Source organism: Pituophis catenifer, unplaced genomic scaffold (genome assembly GCF_029215685.1).
Source record: "Pituophis catenifer annectens isolate HBS135680 unplaced genomic scaffold, rPitCat1.0.hap2 SCAF_11, whole genome shotgun sequence".
Taxonomy (NCBI): domain Eukaryota; kingdom Metazoa; phylum Chordata; class Lepidosauria; order Squamata; family Colubridae; genus Pituophis; species Pituophis catenifer.
Window position 1 is genome coordinate 9,096,257 of NW_027256891.1, and position 18,129 is coordinate 9,114,385.

Consider the following 18,129-nt stretch of genomic DNA (forward strand, 5'->3'; position numbering starts at 1 on the left):
CCACCCACTCCTCCTCCCCCCGGCCCTCGCGTCCAGCGATTGGCCCTCGCCGCGGCCAATCCCGGCTCTCGTAGGCCCTCGAGGCGGGCGCGGGGAGAAGGCGGGGTGCGTGTGTAAGGCGCCCTTCCTTGAAGAAAAAAAAAGTTGTAAAGGGGGGGAGAAAAACATCCACCCTTCTCTGCCAAAATGCCTTCCTGCCTTGCTGATTGGCCGGCCGCGAGGGAGTCGTGCCCACCGATTTGTTGGCCGAGCTGCAGCTCAATCTGCAGCGGCCGGCCTCTCTGTGTATGTGTATTTTTTTCTCAGTCACTCATCTTACACGCACGCACGGAGCTGCTCCAGCCTCCGCCTGGCGTCTGTTCCACTGTGTGAGACGATGATTGGACGGCGCCCAAGCCCCTCCTTCCGTGCCTCTTGTCTCTCAAAAACACACATACAAACCTCGACGACGTTCCACTCCCCGGCCCCCAACTATTAATCATTCCCGCCGTTCATTGGGCCGAACGGCTGCCCGTCATTCTCAAAGAGGCGTAAGAACCCACCCGCCAGCCAAGGGCGGGGTGGCTGACGATTGGAGCCCCGGAGAAAACTCCGCCGACTCCCATTGGCTGCCGCCCCGCCCGCTCCTCCAGGCTCGGCCGCGGAGTCTCCCCGCGCCGCCCCGCCCCGCCCCTGGGCGGGCCCCAAGCGCGGCCTCGCCTCGCCTCCCCCCTTCTTCCTCCCCACCCGCGCGGGAGGGGGTGTGGGTCACGTGATGTTTTCGCCGTGGTGCCGCCGAGCCTGCTCGCTGGTGTGAGGAGAGAAGCGGGAGAGTCGGAGGAGCCCGGCGCGTCCGACCGGCGGCGAAGGGGTGGAAGCCGCCGGCTTGTCCGTTGCCTCGCAGGCCGGGAGCCGCCGGCTGGGCCGACGCCGAGAGTCCCGCGGGCACACATGTCCGGCCGGGCCTGGGAGACCCTTCCCTTGTGAGGGCGTCTGCTTCCCTCGCCCGCGGAGCGATTTGGACCCTGCCCTGGCCCCTTAAGATGGCGAGCGCGCTGATGCTTGGCCCCGGCGGGGAAGGCGGCTGCACCGCGTTGGAAGGCAAAGGCGAGGCGGTGGGCACAGCGGCCGGAGCAGCAGCAGCAGCGGGCGGCGGCTCCAGCGGGGCGTCCAGGCTGGCGGCGCCTGAGGAGGACCAGGAGCCGGGCGAGAGTGCTCCCTGTCCGCCCCCGGCTCAGCCCCCGCATCATCTCATGCTCCTGCTGAGGAAATCGCCCAGCAGCTCCCTCTGCCTCGTCCAGGAAGAAGATGCCTTGTTTCCCGGGGACCCTGCAGCGCTGGGGCGAGCAGGAGCTCCTGCCACCCCCCTGGGCCGGAGTGGGCCTCCAGCGACCTCTGCCCGGGGGTCTGCCCTGACGCCCCCGGCAAGCATCACCTGGGGGGACGACGTGAGGAAATGCGGCTACCTGAGGAAGCAGAAGCATGGGCACAAGCGGTACTTTGTGTTGCGGGCGGAGAGTCACCTTGGCCCGGCCCGACTGGAATACTATGACAGCGAGAAGAAGTTCAAGAGTAGCTTGAGAGCGGCGGCGGCTGGAGGGAATGTAGCCCTTTGCTGCCCGTCTCCCAAAAGGGTGATTCCTCTCTACCAGTGCTTCACTGTCAGCCGGAGGGCAGATGCCAAGCATAAACACATCATCGCCCTGTATACCAAGGATGAGTATTTTGCCATGGTGGCTGAGAACGAGCCTGAGCAAGAAGGGTGGTACCAGGCCATCAGTGAGCTCATGAGCCAAAGCAAGAGAGGGTTCTTGGAGCAGGAGGACCAGGCTGATCAGCAGCTGGACGATGACGATGAACATTATGGAGCTGCCCTTCGCCCAGGAACTGTATTCAAAGAAGTTTGGCAAGTCAACGTGAAGCCTAAGGGTTTGGGGCAGACCAAGAATTTGACAGGGGTGTACAGGTTATGCCTTTCCAGCAAGGCCATTCATCTGGTCAAGCTCAATACTGAAGTACCTTCTGTCCACTTACAACTAATGAACATTCGGCGATGTGGGCACTCGGAAAACTTTTTTTTCATTGAAGTGGGCAGGTCAGCCTCCATTGGACCAGGTGAGCTATGGATGCAAGTAGATGATTCAGTGGTTGCCCAGAACATGCATGAGACTTTTCTAGAGACCATGAAAGCTCTGAAAGCCTTCTCTGAGTTCAGGCCTCGCAGCAAGAGCCAGTCTTCTGGTGGTGGCAGCAGTACAAATCCTATCTCTTTCATAACTACCAGGAGGCATCTTGGTAATCTACCACCGAGCCAAACTGGCCTACAAAGAAGGTCCCGAACTGAAAGCGTTACAGGGGGGACTCCTCCCACTACCAAAAGCAGCAGTGCTTATCGCTTCAGAACTTCTAGCGAAGGGGAGGGGACAATGACCAGACCATTTAGATCAGTTACCGGAAGCCTGATTCATTTGAATACTGCAAGGATGAATTTGGGCCGCCAAGAAGGGAGTGGACGATACGTTAGAGCAGCATTTAGCTCTTCTTATCATACCAGGTCTGCTTCTCTACCAGTTTCTCATTTTCCTTCTACTACTAGTCCTATCAGTGTTTCTTCAGGAAGTGGGCATGGATCAATTACCGATAACTTTGTAAGGCCTTCCAGTTCATCTGTCTGTGGGTCTCCAAGTGATGGAGGTTTCATTTCCTCAGATGAATATGGTTCTAGCCCTGGAGACTTTAGGTACTTTCGTGTGAGAAGTAACACACCAGATTCCTTGGGCAATACTCCACCAATCAGAGAAGAAAATTGTTTAAATGAATACATGTCCATGAACAAACAGCAAATGGATAATAGTTCAAGAGATGATTACCGGGAGGCTGACAAATGCTTTAGAAAAAGAACATACTCATTAACTAAGCCTGCTTCAGTACCGGGACAACAGAAAACAACCCAAACTGCTTTAGATGAAGATTCCTCAGGAAGCCATGGACGCCTGTCTTGTTCTGAATCACCAAGATTCAAAAGTAACCCTGAACCTGAGTATGAGGAATCAATTCTTGATTCTGTATGTAATCAAAGCAAGAATAAAGCCAGAGATGATGGGTATATGCCAATGATGCCAGGAGTTGCATCTTCTCTGGCAAGCAACAGTGACTACTTGCCCATGACTCCTAAAAGCATGTCTGTTGCAAAACAGATTAACAGTTCCTGGTTGTCATCTCAGGCTGATTCTAAAGGATACATGATGATGTTTCCCCGAGGTGTCTCTTCGCCTATACGTAATCCCTTAACTGAATTTAATTCTAAGTCTGGTCATGAAAAGTCAACAAATAATGAGTACATGGATATGTCTCCTGGAAATTCTGCTGCTCCGAAGCAACCCTGTGATCCAGATTATATGCATGCCAACATCGATTCCAAAAATTTTAGCTCATATTTCTCTCTCCCACGAAGCTTTAAGGCTCTAACCGGGGAACATGATGAATATGTTCCAATGTCATCACCTGGAAAATTATTGTATGTTGGATCTGAAAATGGGAAAAGCATCAGCAATGAAGTCCTGGCAAATGGCCTTTCCAGATCACCCCATCTGAAAAGTTCAGAAGAAGGCCTTGCGCAGAATAGAGTTACTAGGCCTACGAGACTTCCACTCAGTACTAGAGGTAGTAACACCATACCAAGAATGTACGATCGCACAATTCCACTTGAGCCATCTAGCCCTGGTGAATATATAAATATAGATTTTGGTGAAAAAGCAAGTAACACGCCATATTCTTTATCTGCAGAAGGATCTCCATCATCTCTTGGTTCCAGTAGTGACCATAGGCAGTCACCGCTTTCTGACTACATGAGTGTTGATCTGGATGTCCAGTCCCCCAAAGCTGCTAAAGAACTATCTAACTCTCTGACAGACATTTCAATTTATGCAAATTCAAGTATCCCTAGAAACCTGCGTGATGCTGATTATGCTAGACTTTCATTTGGTACGGCTTGTGTTAGCACAGCATGTGGTAGGATTGATGACTACACCGAGATGACCTTCAACATGGCAGCCACACCACCTGGACCATTTGCCACTGAAAGCAAAAACGGATTAAAGATTGATAGTCCTCCTTCTATAGTTAACCGACTGTGCATTGTTGACCAATATGCTAGTCACAGGGACTTCCCTGTCTCTAATCCTGATCCTCCTATAGTACCTAAAGTCATTCGAGCTGACCCACAAGGAAGGAGGAGGCACAGTTCTGAGACCTTTTCTTCTTCAGCCACTGTTACCACTTCTTCCTCTTTCTTTACTGACAGTAGTAAAAGGCACAGCTCGGCCTCTTTTGACAACGTGTGGTTGAAACCTGAGGAACATATTTCAGATGGCCATGAAAGCAAGATGTCCAGAGATACTTCAACTGGATTTCAGAATGGCTTAAATTATATAGCTCTGAATTTACGGGAGAATTCACTAAACTGTGAGGAGAGCCCTAACACACCAAATAGCCACCTCCCAAATGGTACTCTAAATCTGGAAAGTGGAGTATATGTAAGCATAGATTTCAGCAGATCAGACAGTTTGAAGTGCAACTCCGCAAGGAAAGGTTTGTAATTTTGGCAGACACCTGCTATAATACTTAATGCATGTAAAGTTTCAGTATATTATTTTGAATTACAACTTTATAAAATATTGTATGTACCTTAATTAACACCTTTCATTTCCCAAACCGTTTCCTTGGGTGGCATCACTATATCCCTATCCCTTAAACAGCCCTTCTTCTCTGCTAGACTGCAACACCCATCACCCTCAACCAAATGTGGGTGTTCAGTTGCAGTCAAGGACAGACTGAAAAGTTCTGAGCAAAAACAACAACATAGTCTGAAGTCTTAAATCATTAGCACTAAATGTAACTCTGACACGGTATTCCTTTTTGTTGAATTATCTTTATTAAGTTTGGTAATACAGTAGTCAGATTTAAAATATTTGGGTAGGCATAAATCATGCTTGCACTTGTAATTCCCAAGTTTGGGTCAAAAGTTTTAATCTTCCCAAGTTTGGGTCAAAAGTTTTACATCTTTCAATATAGTAGCAAAAAAGCAATAGCTGTACACATTCCCAGAAATCTTTGAACCGTCTGTTTTAAATCCTAATGTGTTTTTTTTAAAATTTGATTTATATGCCGCCCTTCTCCAGAGACTCAGGGCGGTTTACAGTGCATTAAGCAGTGTAAGCGTTAAATTTCAGGCACTGTAGGTCCTGAAATTTATTTTCTAATTCATAGTTTTAGAGAGTTTAGAGTTACAAAACAATCACATTTTCTCAGGTCTTGGAGAAGAAATGCTCCAATTTCAGTACAGTTTCCCTCTGGGTTTTTTTTCTGTGGCAGGTCATGTTTAACAGGTTGTAGGCCAAAGTAAGATTTGTGGTGTCATTTGTTTTTATTGTTTTAACTTTAAACTATAGTTTTATAAAAGTAACTATTACAGTGAATTAAGTTGGATTCCCTTCCCCCAAAGATTTCTGGGAATAGTAGTTTTTAGAAGGGAAAGAAAAATAGAACACACCTCTGTGTTCTATTACATGATTACATGATTCTAATTACTGTTTAAATTAAAGTCACTTAGCAACTAATGATTATTTGCATGTATTTTCTGTACGTAGTATTTAAAAATACCAGAATGACAACTGAGTAATACATTACTATTATTTTTTAACAAGAACTCTTTGACTCCATGTACACACATTATAAAAGTGTCCTAGAGTCCAAAATTTTGAACCATATGTTTTGTGTACACCTTACATTTTGGGGGCAGTTTCTAAAATTGAGTCCCTTGTTGGAGCTCCCATCCTCTGTGATTATTAATTATACTAGCTGAGAGTTGTGGAGAGGGATGAGGTTATATAGTTCAATGCTTCTTGAAGTCACCAGGTTGGGAAAGTGCTTTATAGCCTATGGAAAAGATTACATAAAAGATGAGTCAATCTGTTAAGCAGGGCATTGGGATTTAGAAAAATATGCAGCTTGCCTTGGTGTTCTTTTCTCTTGTTTTGACTTTGGCTAGATTCAAAGCGTTTAAGTGTTCTCCCTAAGCTATTGAATTTCAGTCATGCGTGGAATGTCATCTTTTTGTAAATTAAGTGCATTCAGTTTCATTGGAACCAAAACTAGTGAGACCTTGTACTGCTTTGGAGCTGTTTTTAAGAAAAGCTCAGTTTATATCTGTAAAGTGTAATTGTACCTACCAGTATATACATATATGAAGTGAGAAATTGGCTTTCTGTATCTGACTGTAGCAATTGAAAACTACAGATTAAATTTTTAGTATGTTACATACTATCTTATTGTCTATTGATACCTTAATTGAAAATTTAAGAGAATGGTTGCATTTGCCTGTGCTTAATTTATATATTACTCCGTACTGAGGTTTACCATGGTAACTTTAATATGAAAGAGATGAAAAGTTTGGGAGTGATAATAGTTGCTGAGTTTGGTAGATTTTAAGATTCTGACTATTGTTTCCTTATTCAAAAGCCATTTGTGTACATGCAGTTTATGTGTAGGAGAGTTAGTGTGTTGTAGGCAGTTGCTACAATCCAGCCCAGAATTATGAGCGCTTAAGCTTATTGACCTACTACTCCTTATTTTCCATCTCTTCTATGATTAATTACCATATTTGAATAAAACCTATTCCCAGTGGTAAAAATGTGCTTTCCTACTTGGAAGTAGTTGGGAGCCTTTCAGGTCCTACAGAAGTAGAGTTTTCAAGTATCTCTCCTTAATAATTGTACCAAGTGGAACAATGAAATATAATAATGTCAGAGTAGGTGGATTACGTCTCTCTTGTTGCTATGTTCTGGCTTTATTTTTACAACCCCACAGGTCCAACAACAACTTTATTCTAGTATACTGTAGGAACCCAACTTTTGTGGCTACTTATACTTCGTTTTGTTGTGTGAACTTTGAAACAAGAATAAAGTGAATAAGCAATGACTAAATTAACCATGGCTCAGTACATACTGTGAATACAGCCTTTTTCATTTCATCTGTGAGCAAAGAAAGCATGAACATCATTACACGCCTATTCAAACTTGTTTAGGCTACTTCAAGGCTGGGACATGTTTGTCTCTAGATGTTGTAGTCTTATTAACAATCTAACATCAGAGGTGTTTTCAGTATTCTGTGATTAAGAGCTAATCATAAAGGTGCAGTTTATGTTTATGATACAGGCTGAATTGCTCATTTACTTTAAGCATCTCCACTCAAATTTTGTAACATGGTTTACATGTAAAATGCAACAAATTTCCCAGAAGTATGAATTATGGTGCAGGGAATCTGATTCTTTTATTCCAAGGCATCATACTTTATTACTTATATGGGAAGTCTGAATACAAACATTTCTGCTTAAAACTGTAAAGCAAAATTTGAGTTTCAGGTAACTTGTTGAATACACCTATTTTTCTCAGCATGTTTCACATCTGGCTTAATAATGTATGCATCTTTTTTGCTTAAAAAGATTATTGCTTTAATATAATATTGCATATTGTTTCTGCAAATAGAGCTTGAAAGGGTTTGTTCTTCAGGATTATGGTATATACTAATTAGCACAAAAAGTTAATGAACTCTGATAAGTTTTGTTGTGAGAAGCAAGACTTATCTGCCAGAAATTGTGTTGCACTGAAGTTCCCCTTTTTCCTGGGATCCAAACAAAATATTGTTAGCAGTTATTCTATTACTATGCCCCTCCTCCATGCTTTTTATGAATAGGAAGAGTTGATTCCTCTTGCCAAACAACTGGAAACTAGGGAAGCAGAACATTATATTGTGATAAATTGAAGGTGACATCTTGTGAGCAGGAGTAAACATTAGACTGAAGTGAATTGTAACAAAACACCAGTCATTTCTTCTCACAGAAAAGTTAATTCAGGCTGTGGCAGTTTGTAGCAAAGGAGTGGAAACAGGAGTATCCAATTCAACTCTACTGTTTATTCTCCCAAGCTTGTATTTGAACCTTCTTTTGGCAAGTGGTTTTAGGAAGAAATGTCAAGCAAAAAGTCAAGAACCTTTCCCCAATCTTTTATTTCTTCTTCCAGAATGCTTCCCCCCCCCCCACTAAAGCCAGTTTGCTTTAACACAAGCAGCTCCTGGAGTTTACTACATTAAGTCGGAGCTAAAATGACCTGGTTTTATTTTCACATAGTGTAAGTTTTTTAAAAAATAGTAACTCCTCAATTGTATTTGGCTTAAGCAATTGGAAAACAGTTTACACCTCCCTCCCCCTTAAAAATAATTAAAAATATAGTATCTGAGCAAGAGACTTAAAATGGAAGTAATTTGTACAAAGAAAAATTTGATACAGATATTGTTACATTTCAAAATATCAAAACATTGAAAATTTTTGGGAGAAAGAATACTGGCTAATAGTTTTAATAATACACTTTTCAGATGTTTTATAACATTGGAGTTCCAAATTCTGGCACAATTATTTACATATGATACACATCTGAATTTGGTAAATTGTGGTAAAATTGGTAAAATCTTCTAAAGTGCAAGGAAAGCTTTTCACATGCAAGTAGCCCTTGACATGATCACAATTGAGCCCCAAATTTCTGTTGCTAAGTGAGATATTTGTTGTGAGTTTTGCCCCATTTTACAACTTTTCTTGTCATGGTTATTGAGTGGATCACTGCAGTTGTTAAATTGGTAACATAGTTGTTAAGTGAATCTGGCTACCCCATTGTGTTTGCTTGTCAGAAGGTCATCAAGGGTGATCACATGACCCCAGGATATTACAACCATCATAAATACAAACCAGTTGTCAACTGTCTGAATTTTGGGGATGCTGCAGTGGTCATAAATGTGAAAAATGGTCATAAGTCACTTTTTTCAGTGCTGTTGTAACTTTTGAGTCATCACTAAACAAACTTGTAAGTTGAGGACTACTTGTAGAAGAAACTCACTATTGGAGGGCAATTTAGATTGTAATAAGAATGACAGAACAAAACAAGTATTGTTAACTCTAGTTACCTTGTTTGTAAAAATTACATTGATTGTAATCATGAAAAGAACTCTCTTCTACTCTTGACATTGTCCTGTTTATTTGACCAGAGGAAATTCCATTCCAAAGCACCATCTGTAATAGAAATATTAGCATGGTATTTCACAGCCTGTACTCATATAGCATGCTAAATGTCTAGTTGGTTACAGGGCTGCACCTGCCATCTACTCCCTTCAGATACTTACCTGGGGCTATGTGTGTCATGCAGACCTACCCAGCCAATTATATATTACCGAAATAATCAGTATAATGCTCAGTTTAGTAATACAATTTCTGCATTGTCAGTTCCTATCAGTTCCGTATCCAAAGCATTTTTAAAAAGCTTTTTAAAGCTTACAGTTTAGATACTGAACAAATGACAGACTGGAAAAATGCAGTTTCAACTGTGAAGCTTGGACATTTTATTTTCTTAACAATTTAGAGAGATTTTTGTTTGCTATTCTTATATAGGAAAATCTCTAATATAACTTCAAAACAAATGGTATATGCTATTACATCTTCCAACATTGATCAGATTCTGGTATGTGTGTTAAGACAGTCTTGCACACTGAACAATCAATAAATTAGGATGACTATAACATGCCTAAAGAATGCTAAAACTGAAATACTTTCATTAAACTATTGCAAGATACAATGTGTGTTTACCAAACAGAATGTTAATCAAGAAATGCCATTTTAGTAATTTCAACAGAAATATAACCCAAGCTTTCAACGATTACACTTTTCCTTTCAATGTACCATACATGCAACTTTTCAACCAAAATTTTAGTTTAATATTTTTTGTGCTTTTCCCCCCAACTAAAATGGTTTTCAGGTTGCAGGTAAAATAATTATTTGCACCTTTTAGGCACATGATGTCAAATATCCATATGTCACCTTCTCAAGTTTAGAAGACTGGGCATGAACAACATGCATGGAAGCAAGCAATCTTATTTTTATACATTCAGTTTGACAAAGTATTTTGTACACTTCTTAAAGTAACTGGCACTTCAGTGCAGTCATAAATGAGCATAAATTTGGAATTTAAGATTCTACCTGAAGGTGACAAAAAGCACTTAACAGTTCTGAATAATCGCAAGAGTTTGAGAAAAGAAATCTGCATGAGCAAAAGTGAACAAAAAAGTGACACGTGGCTGCAGTAGTATTGGAATGATGAGTTCTCTTTCAAATATTGTGTAGACAGAAGTGTCTTACTCTGAAGTATTGTTAACATATCTCCCTGAATTTTGGAAGGCAAATGGGAAGAAAAAGTATAAAGTTTAGCAGCTGGTGGATTATCCAATATTGGAATCATAGCATGCATTACTTATTTATTAAGATTTAGTATCCAGGATCTGGTTTGTTCCCAAATGCATAGTTTGCTCACATTTGGGACACAAGCCAGGTCTGGTTTCGAAGCTGAAATTTTCTAAGAGGTCTAGGGGGAGAAATGTGAGATTAAAACATGGAGATTTTTGTTTACAGTACATAATACAAAAAGGTTTTGGTTAAAAGTGAGGAAATATCTTTTAAAAACTGCACAATCTTACTATGTGGAAAGGGTTGGGGGAGGAAGAAGAGAAGGAGGAGAAATCCTCACCACTGTTTGTCCTAAAGTTATGACTCATCCATAAACTGTTTGTATGACCCAGAGAGCTGCCTGCTCGGCCCACCCTGCAAATTGCTGTTTGTTTTGTTTTTTAAACTTGGGTCACATGTAATTGAATTAGGCATCTGAAAGGCAGCCTAATGATTACCTTGGTACTGTACATGTCGAAACAGAAACCTATGGCTTTCTGAGGTGAATTGGCTAAATTGAAGAAGGCAAAACATGAAATCATGCCACAACTATTGGAATGGCCATCTTTCCTTCCATGGGCTGGGCGCCTCCTGCTGTTTTGTGTGATAAGGATTTTTCAACAACTGAAACTGTAACTAAATGCTGAAAGAAACTTCATTCAGTTTTCTGCCTATTAGACCATTGTTGAACATATAGGAACTGTTTCCGAATAGAAGCAGTACTTCAAATAGATCAAATAGCTGTTTGCATGGCCTCTCATCCTTATATCTGATAGATAGATATGGGTAGTGACACAATAAAACATCTAAACTGAAAGTAGAAGTTTTATGAATGGATATGGGAGGAAGTGGTGATATCTATTATCACAGAGATGGATTTCCAGAACAAAAGGACTTTCCCTTGGGCCCAATTTCTCTTCTATATGACCACCCAAACCATATTAAACAAACAAATTAAGACTCCTTTTAGGGTTTCAGTGATAGAGACATCCCACTGCTGCTTCTATAGTCTACCCATGTGGAGGAAGGTTTCCAGTTTGATATTTTTCCCTTTGCAAATCAGATTATCCTTTATTATACTGTCCCTCCTCCCAGGTTACAACCCTAACCCTGCCCCTGATGTACTTGGTTTTTTGTGGGTTTTTTTACATGTAGGAAGTGTTTGATCTTTGGTAACATTCAGATATGATCCTAATTTGCTAATACAATTATTCAACAGGATATTTGTTAACATGTGGTTCAGTCCTTTGAGGCAAGAAAGAATGTGGGTATATAGAGAGCCTGTTAGGGGAGGACCAAATCCAGAGGGAGGAATTTTGTAATCACACTGAACTTACACAGTGGGATAGATGATTGGTTTAAATACATTCAGTAAGTGGCTTTAGCATGCATAAGTGAAGGGGAGAGCTACTGGTAGTTTGGTATTTTGCAGTGGCTGGAAGAGAGATAATGGCTCAAACTCAAAATTCTCACTTTTCTGCTTATGGAAGTGGAGTTGTTGATTGGGTTTCATTTTTCTCTTTCCAGTAAATAATCTTTGGTGGATGGGTGTGTCACTTACCTCAGATCCCCAATTCTTGAATGATAACAAATCCCATAAATAACAAAGTTTAGGGTGGTGGGCCATATACATTCATACAAGCCTCTTCTATTTTGGATTGTCTGAAGTATAAAAATATGTTAGTTGCTGCTGCTTTCATAAAGAAGGGTAAAAATCTTTATGCTGTTAACATTTCTGTCCAGTAGTTCCAAAGAAACATTTGTGGGGAATTTGAATAAGCAGCTGGATGATAAAACTTTTGCTCATCCTGTCTGAAGAAAGTAGGCAGAACTTTGGCATTAGTATCAAAAAGTAAGAATAAAGTAAAATTATGGATTCTTTTTGTGTCTGATACCTTCAGTTGGAATTTTGTTTCAGTATTTTAATTCAGAGTATGCTGTCTTTTGCTGTCAATTTTGGCTTTGCATGCATTTGTTCTTACTACTATTACTTTGCTTTTCACAATTAAAAGGACAAATTAAAGTAATAGATTCTCCATTTTAATCCATTTTGTGAGATTATTTCAAGATGAAGTGTTAATTCTGGGGAAAATCTTGGGTATCAAAAGAATCTTGATTTATAATCTTACTTGCTTGCTTTGCTACAAGGGATAGTAGGGACAAGCCCCTCTTACCTCCAGTGGAGAGCCTAATCCTATTCCTGGGTATAAATTGTGTAGCAAATAACAGCATTTGGGAAACCTTAGGCTTGTGAACAGAGTTTGCTTGATTGAGGAATACCACGTTCCACCCAGGTGGTAGATTACTTCGCATGCTAAGTCGTTGTGCAACAATTCGCTAGAAAAAATGGGCAAGATTTTTCCCCCTCTGTTGGTGTTTCTTATCTTTTGTAATATTGTGAAAAACCATCCAACTTTTAGAAAAGCTGCTGTGTGCAAACAGCTTACAAGTGACCTGCATGTCCTTTGATTTATTTTAAAAGTTTAAATTTATTAAACTAATGGATCACTTGATTTATCTCAGTGTAAAGTACTCTGAGCCATCTGAATTTCTTCCGTATTAAGTGGTGAAATGAAATCTAAAAGAAAAAAAAAACTTTAGGGAATTCCTTTTCATGACATCATTCCTAGTTAATACCAAATTACAATAAGTGTATTTGTAGTTCCTTTAGAACAGTGTCAAAAATATTGTTACCAAGGAAATATATTACCAAGGAAAGGATCATGGAATGCCTTTTGTGGAGCAGAACTTTATATGTTTAGAAAACCTATGATCTGTTGCTTCATGCTTTGTAAATATTTGCGCGACAACTGCCCCAGTACCTGGATGAAGCCGATTATCTAGACCCGTTCCAGTCGGGCTTCAGGCCAGGGCACAGCACGGAAACGGCATTGGTCGCATTGGTTGATGATCTCTGGAGGGCTCGGGACAGGGGTTGCTCTGACTGTGGTGATGCTGCAGCAGCCACAAGTTTACAAAAAGAACTAGCCTGAAGATTCTTGAAATTTCAATTCCATTGGAGTAAGGAGTCCTGGATTTGGGGCACATTCTTTAAGTTAGCACATTTGCGGTAGTTCAATTTAAAAAATGTTGCTCTATGATGCACCCTTTTAACTAAATGAAGGTTACAAACCTTCATAGGTTTGTAACCTTCATAATAGGATATTGAGCCGCGGTGGTGCAGTGGTTAGAGTGCAGTACTGCAGGCTACTTTCGCTGCCTGCCGGCTGCCTGCAATTTGGCAATTCAAATCTCACCAGGCTCAAGGTTGACTCAGCCTTCCATTCTTCTGAAGTGGGTAAAGGGGGGACCCAGATGTTCGGGGCAATATGCTGACTCTGTAAACTGCTTAGAGAGGGCTATAAAGCACTGTAAAATGGTATAGAAGTCTAAGTGCTATTGCTATATAGATTCTAAGGTATATGATAAGATCCCAGTTGATTGGACATCATTCTAGTAAAATAAATATTATGCCACATATCCATATACTCTTATTATCATCATTTACATACCTATGGGCTGCCTTAAAGGAAACAAATGCAGGACATCCTCTGTTAATCCTCTGGACAGCTGAGATTGTATAGATTACATGTAGAAATTCAGAAAAAGAAATGTGGCCAACTTGCACAATAGTTCTGAAGAACAGGGTATGGACTGGCTTCAATGGAATTTTTAATAGTTTCATAGCCATAAATTGTCCTTCAAAGTATATGAATGTGCCAACCAGAATTTTAGTTTGAATTTCCGTCGAAACAATGCAAAAGAAGTGTCTCTTTCCCCTCCCATTTCAGTTGCACTAAAATATTTTTGTTCTTTTCCTAGACTGATGGCATTACCATGGAAACCATTGTGAGAAGAGCAGGCTTTCCAGCTGGTATCTCCATAATTGTGTGGTGCTTTTGGAAGCAGAGCCCATCTCCAGCCAACTCTGTTCACTTCCACCAGCACAGACGCGGACATGCATCATTGGAATGAAATTTCATTGAGGGGTGGTTGAGTCTACAGTCGCGCTAATCCAAATGAACTTTTGTCATGGATGAGTTTGGATGAAACAGGTTTTTTTTTCTCTCTCCCCACCCTGCTCCCTGGCTCTCCTAGCACCATCTGTGAGACGATACGAATGCTCGAGTAGAAAAATGATAACTTCCTGCACTACTTCTACATCTCCTGCAGCCGTTTTTTGTTTCGAGAAGTCGCAGTATCAGAGAAGCTTCCTATCATGGGTTTGCTTTTCTTGTACTTGAAGTGATAGCTGAAACAATTTATCATTGGCTTAGAATTATTATTATTATTATTATTATTATTATTTTTGGCAATTAAAAACCTATTTTGAGAGGATGGGGAACACATGTCAAGGCGATAATCCTAAGCAAAGTTATTTGTAACTCATTGAAATCAGTAGATCATAGTTCCAGAGCTAGAGGCCTGCAGCTAGTCTTTTGGGTAGTAAAATCCCAACACACACATGCACACAACACTCCCAGTTTCCCTTAGCTAAAACAGTAGAGTCTGGGAGAACGCTGTTTCCATTGCCTGCCTGTTCTTGCATGCGCCATAGAGATGCTCTTGTTTACCTTATTCCCTGCCTCCTCTAGAGAAGCTACTACCTCTCTTCTCCTTCCCACCTTGGCAAAATAGTCCTTTCTCAATTGTTCCCATAGTGGCCCCTTGGAAAGTGACCACTGATGGTAGCTGCAATTGCTGGAAAGCAGGTGAACTAACTGCCAGTTGGTGGGTGGGAGAACCTAGCATGGTTCCTCTTTTCTTCTGCAAAAGAATGAGACAAGCAGAGGTCACAGTCTGGTACTCAGTTACAAGGGAAGAAGCGTCCGTGGATTTATTGGTACTTAAAGGCCAGCACGCATAGAATGGGGCTGTGAATGAACAGTCCTCTCATGCTGATTGATCCCCACTAGGTGATGGTGAGATTTCACAGCCACAAAGAGCAATTTGCTATAAACAAGAGAAGTGGTACTCTCTTTTTTTTGTTTGTTTAATTTCACTTTACGGTACAATAAATTTATGAGTCCTATATCTTTTTTTTTTAAATAAATCTATGTCCTCTTAAATTTAAGAGTGTTCTGAGAATATCTGGAATGTAAAAAATAGAACTGAAGAATTGGTTGTATCTTGATTACAGTTAAAGCATTTTCTTATGTCCCTGTATAGTTACTTCTATGACTTTTAAATTTTGGATAAATGGGGAGTTGATTTTTTTATAAGCTGAAATGGGAAAAAAAAATTGCAAACTTTGCAGTTGTATATTACCCTTGCGTTACGATGTTAATGTGCTGTAGAGCTTTTATAGAGAGAATCCCTTAATCTTACACTTTGATAAAAGATCCCTTTTATTTGGAGCCATTCTTTTATTTTCCCCTAAAGTTAGCAAAAATGTAACTAATAACTTTATTATTAATAATAATATTATTATGCCTAATGTGGGGAAAAGAAGACCTTTCTTATTAGGGGTGTTGTTTAAAATTGGAAATTCAAAATTATAGCGAAAGCTAGGTACATCAATCCTAGGCTTCTGTCCTTAGAGAACGTGACGCTAGGGTCGGTACATTGAGTGTGCATTAATAATTAGAAGCACTGATATTTGAAGGAGTTGAAAGCAGGACACAGATCCTCAGGTGCCACATGGCTGATATTCCTTTTACCTTGAATATTGTACAAATATGAAGTGCTGCCTCATGTTTTGACATCTGATCTTTTGTAAAGCAAATTAGATCTTTTTCAGTTTTGATGTCCATCACCATGTACTGGAATCTTTTTTTGGTTCAATTTAACGTGCTTGTCACCTAACGGGTTCTAGGGAACTTTTGCCAAATACAGCCGATACCGATGAATTTATGTGGAGTGCTGTAATCAGAAAGGAAAAAAAAATGTTGCAGAGTTTAAAAGCACAGATAAGTTTTTGAATCTATTAAAGTAGGATTTTCAAGAGTAAAGTTAACCAGTTGCTGCTAACTTTAAAAGTATGACCACTTTTCTAGATCGCAGTGCTGTCTTGCCAGGTTCTTTTGGTTAGGATTCTGTAAATTGGCAATGCAATAGGCTAGCCCTCACCAAAGGAGCATCCCGACCAATTTGTTTAGTTTGCCTATCCCAGAATCCCCAGCCATGCTAGCAGGAATTCTGGGAGTCTGAACATCTCTGGGAGGGTACCAATTTGGAAGAGGCTGCAGAAGGTACTTTTTACATCTTTTAGTTGAATAAATAAAATGGAGGGTGACAGTTCAAAGAGATGAATTGTGAAAAAAGTTTGATGAAAGCCACATTCACTACATATGAATTCCCGAGGCGGCCATAGAGCACTGATTTTACAAATGCTGAATCAATGGGTAACCTCACAACTACTGGTACAAAGATTAACAGGTACAGCATAATAAAATATGCAATCTTTCTTGTCTTAGTTTACAGCAACTAACTTATTCAGTATTGTGCTGGAGGACCATCTCCCAACCATATCGCTCTGTGTGGGCCACCTTCCAGCCACCCATTTGATGCTGCTGTAGAGTACAGAGAAACCAACGATGGAACAATGTTTGTCCTGTAAATTTTAATTTGATATTGGACAGTTGTCTGTACAAACTAAAAACATATATGGTTGAAATTGTTCATTATATTTGCTATTTCTGCTTCACTGATCTGTTTAAAGGTTTGAGCTGATTGATCTGGCTGTGTCTTCCATTGTAAATATTGTTACATTGTTTTTCATGGTAAAATGCAGCACATTTGCAATTTTGGGAGACTAGCTTGAAGCTCTGTATAGTGTTTATATTTATCTGAATTGGCTTTCCATAGAGCTACTTGCAGTAAATGTGTTCATGTAGTGAGTGGTTGAGTGATTCTTTAGACTCCTGACTTCAAGAGCGACATGCGCCCATGTTCAGTTCATATTAAGAGTAGATTTAAATCTTTAAAATGCTTCACATGTACCTCTTCAGCTAAACACTTCTGTGGGTTGTTTGGAATGCCCCAAGGATACTATTTTTTATTATTCATTTAAAACTGTAACAAGTACGAGCCCAAGTGTGATTTACCTGAAAGTATGATTTAAGGCACTTTTTAATGTATTATAGTTTAACTCCTGTATAGTTCCTTTTTTCTTAAAAAAAAAAAAAAAAAAAAGTGGAGAAAACTTTTTTAAAGCAAGGGGTCTCGTCGTAAATCATTCACAGCCATTCACTTCCTTCACAGAAAATGCCTTTCCAGATGCCTAAAATAATATATGAGCCAGAGGTCATGAGTGGCTTGTGATCAATTGTATCACAGTTCTGAATTTCAGGAAATGCCACATTGTCCGAAATCCTCCCTTCCCAAGTTTCATTTCTCCAACAAGATCATCCCAGGCCTAAAGAAAACTGGTTCAAAGGAACATCTGAATTAAAATGGACACAAGGGAAACACTTACTTTGGGCTGTACTACCACTAATGAAATAATAGCCTATAATCAATCAATAAATAGGAGTTGTCTCCTATCTGAAAATGGTGTAAGAACTTTCACCATTTTAGCTGGATGATTCAAGCTTTCCAAACAGTTTTCATTACTAGGACTATACATTTGATAGATGCCACAAGCCTTATATCCCCAGAGAACTAAAACAATTTAGATTCTCCTAATCATTGTTAATGTTCTTCAACTGTCTTCTCTAAGGTAGTTCTGGCTATGGCCAAATAGGAACCACGGTTTAACCAATTCAGGAGGTGCCAGCTTCTGAGAAAAGCTGGCTTATATATGTTCTTTTACCTTACAAGTTATGATTGGAACTGGAGAAAAGCCTTATGGAAAGAAAAATGGAAATCTGGAGACAATGTTAACTGTG

General features: G+C 40.4%; 1 protein-coding gene across 1 annotated transcript; it reads left to right on the top strand.

The window, feature by feature from the left end:
- The first annotated feature begins 777 nt into the window (after positions 1-777).
- Positions 778-17,135, top strand: IRS4 (insulin receptor substrate 4). Its single transcript, XM_070952148.1, has 3 exons — positions 778-4,569; positions 14,123-14,523; positions 16,717-17,135. Exons 1-2 carry the CDS (start codon positions 1,023-1,025, stop codon positions 14,125-14,127), a joined length of 3,552 nt encoding a protein of 1,183 aa, XP_070808249.1. The 5' UTR covers positions 778-1,022; the 3' UTR covers positions 14,128-14,523; positions 16,717-17,135.
- The last annotated feature ends 994 nt before the right edge of the window (positions 17,136-18,129 follow it).

Excerpts from the sequence above, each read along its gene's own strand:
- IRS4 (XM_070952148.1), top strand. The coding sequence starts at position 1,023 with ATGGCGAGCGCGCTGATGCTTGGCCCCGGCGGGGAAGGCGGCTGCACC.